Below are 1962 nucleotides of genomic sequence, written 5' to 3'. Positions count from 1 at the left end.
GGGCAAGGACTGAGGCTATGGGGGAGGAGAAGGGAAGGAGCTGAGCGGAGCAGGGGGGCCTGGGGCTGGGGGCAGGGATGGAACTGCCTGTGGTGGGCTGGACAGAACCCATCCTGCCCGGATCTGCAGAGGGGACCCACGGTGGTGACAGTCTCTGCCTGGCTCCACCCAGAATGTCTGTGCATCTGACTATACTTTTCCTAACCCAGAGCTGGTTTTGAGAGTCTGGATTTGGGAAGAGTGTTTTGGGGGAAGTATTTCTCCTCGGGGCCACGGGCGCAGCGGAAGCAATGCTTTTTTGTAGCCTCTGCCACACTGGACATCAACCAGCGGTGCCAGGCAGGCTAGATTTGGTGTGTTCTGATCAACCTCGAGCTGTGCCCCACTGATGGACTCTGACCCGGCTTTGATGGCAGTGTCACAGTGGCGAGCTGGGACGTCCCAGTCGCTCAGCACCATTCTGGGAAACCTCCCCGTGAAAAGAGTTCTCCAAATACCTACAAAACGTCATCCTGACTGCGAGCATCTGCCGCCTCCCGCTCCCCACCAGACTGGGGCACCAGCTCTCAACTTCCACCGGTTTTAATTAAAACCAAAATGAGATGTAGTCATCACCATGACAACAGCAACATTTAACACTTGGCAAGAGCCGTAATGAAGCACTGGAGGTGTTGGGGACTCCACCAGGGGTTGCTTGTTTCCAAGACAGCCCAACCCGTGCCCGGCAAGCACCTGCTCACCAAGGTGACGTGTCAGCGCTCAGAGGGACGGGGTAAATCAAGCAGAGAAAGTTCTGCTTCTGCAGCGATGGGTTTCCAAAAAAAAGATTCGAAAAGGCGGCTCCGGTGGGCTCTGCTCCCCGATGTGCCCGGAGCAGGGCCAGCTGCTGGGAGACGGTCCCAGATGGGAGCAGGGAGAGGGAACGCGCAGGAGAAGGCCTCTGCCTGGCCTCCAGCAGGACTTGTTTGCCGGGAGCGCCCTCTGTTGCGGTGTGTGTGCTGCTGGACAGACGGCTGCTGGACAGACGGCCGCTGGACAGACAGCTGCCAGACAGGACCTGATGGCCCTTGCCGCTGTCGCAGCAGCCTGGCGTCTCCCCAGCCGGTGGGTGCAGCTGCGGGGGTCTGTGCTGAGCTCCGTCCCTCTGGGTCTGGCCCTACGGTGAGGCCAGATCCACCCCTGGGAGGAGGTCGGGGTGGAGGAAGGCGTCTCATCCCCCCACCAAAAGGTGGGGGCTTCAGGGTGCTGCAGCGTGCGGCCGTGTTGTGAGGCTGTTCTGGCATCAGCGACCAGCGGGCTGCAGGTGAGCAGGGCTCTGCTCCACACCCAGCCCAGGTCACCTCGTGCTTGGTCCGGCCGGTCCGGCAGACCCACCGCGCTGCACCTCCAGCACCCCCGCTCCAGCCCTCGGGGGTAAGCGCTGTCAGTCCCCACCACACACATCGAGGTCCCTGGGGCTGAGCACCTCCGCAGGCACATCGTGGGCACGTCTGAGCCAGATACGTGTTTCCGTGTGGCATTTCCGCTCAGGGGATGCTCATCCCCCTGCAACCCCACCCCCAACACAGGTATGGGGCTGCGTGGCCAGAGCACGCGCTGCCTCACTCGCCCCTGCCCCGAGCTGCTGCAGGCACCAGCCGCTCTGCGGAGTTCAGCGCCTTCCTTCACCAAAACCGAGCAGGTCGGGTCTGGAAACACGCTGCAAAGCAAACGTCATCCTCGAGGCTGTGTGACAGGCTTTATTGGGCTGCTGTCCTCCCCCTGGCACTCTGCGCTGCTCACAGCCAAGGTCCCCTCTGCCCCTGGGCCGTGCCTACATGAGGAACCTGGAGAGGTCCTCCTTGATTTCAGCCTCATCCCACGGCCCATGGATGTTGTCCTTGAGCAGCTGCAGGCGGATGAGGCAGTAAGGGCAGAGGCAGGAGATGGCGAGCAGCAGCGAGGCAAAGAGCACAGCGCCCA

The 1962-nt window shown here is 61.8% G+C and overlaps 1 protein-coding gene across 1 annotated transcript in view; it reads right to left on the bottom strand.

Moving 5' to 3' along the window:
• Positions 1 to 1813: 1813 nt before the first annotated feature.
• PIGC (phosphatidylinositol glycan anchor biosynthesis, class C) overlaps positions 1814 to 1962 on the bottom strand; it is a gene marked incomplete at its 5' end in the record, with an annotated part of 584 nt that continues 435 nt past the window's right edge. The window contains one exon of the mRNA XM_010138016.1: positions 1814 to 1962. Coding sequence (XP_010136318.1) covers positions 1814 to 1962 — 149 coding nt within the window.

Source organism: Buceros rhinoceros, unplaced genomic scaffold (genome assembly GCF_000710305.1).
Source record: "Buceros rhinoceros silvestris isolate BGI_N320 unplaced genomic scaffold, ASM71030v1 scaffold11096, whole genome shotgun sequence".
NCBI lineage: Eukaryota > Metazoa > Chordata > Aves > Bucerotiformes > Bucerotidae > Buceros > Buceros rhinoceros.
The sequence above is the reverse complement of the archived record's forward strand: the minus strand, read 5'-3'. Positions and strand labels throughout refer to the sequence as shown.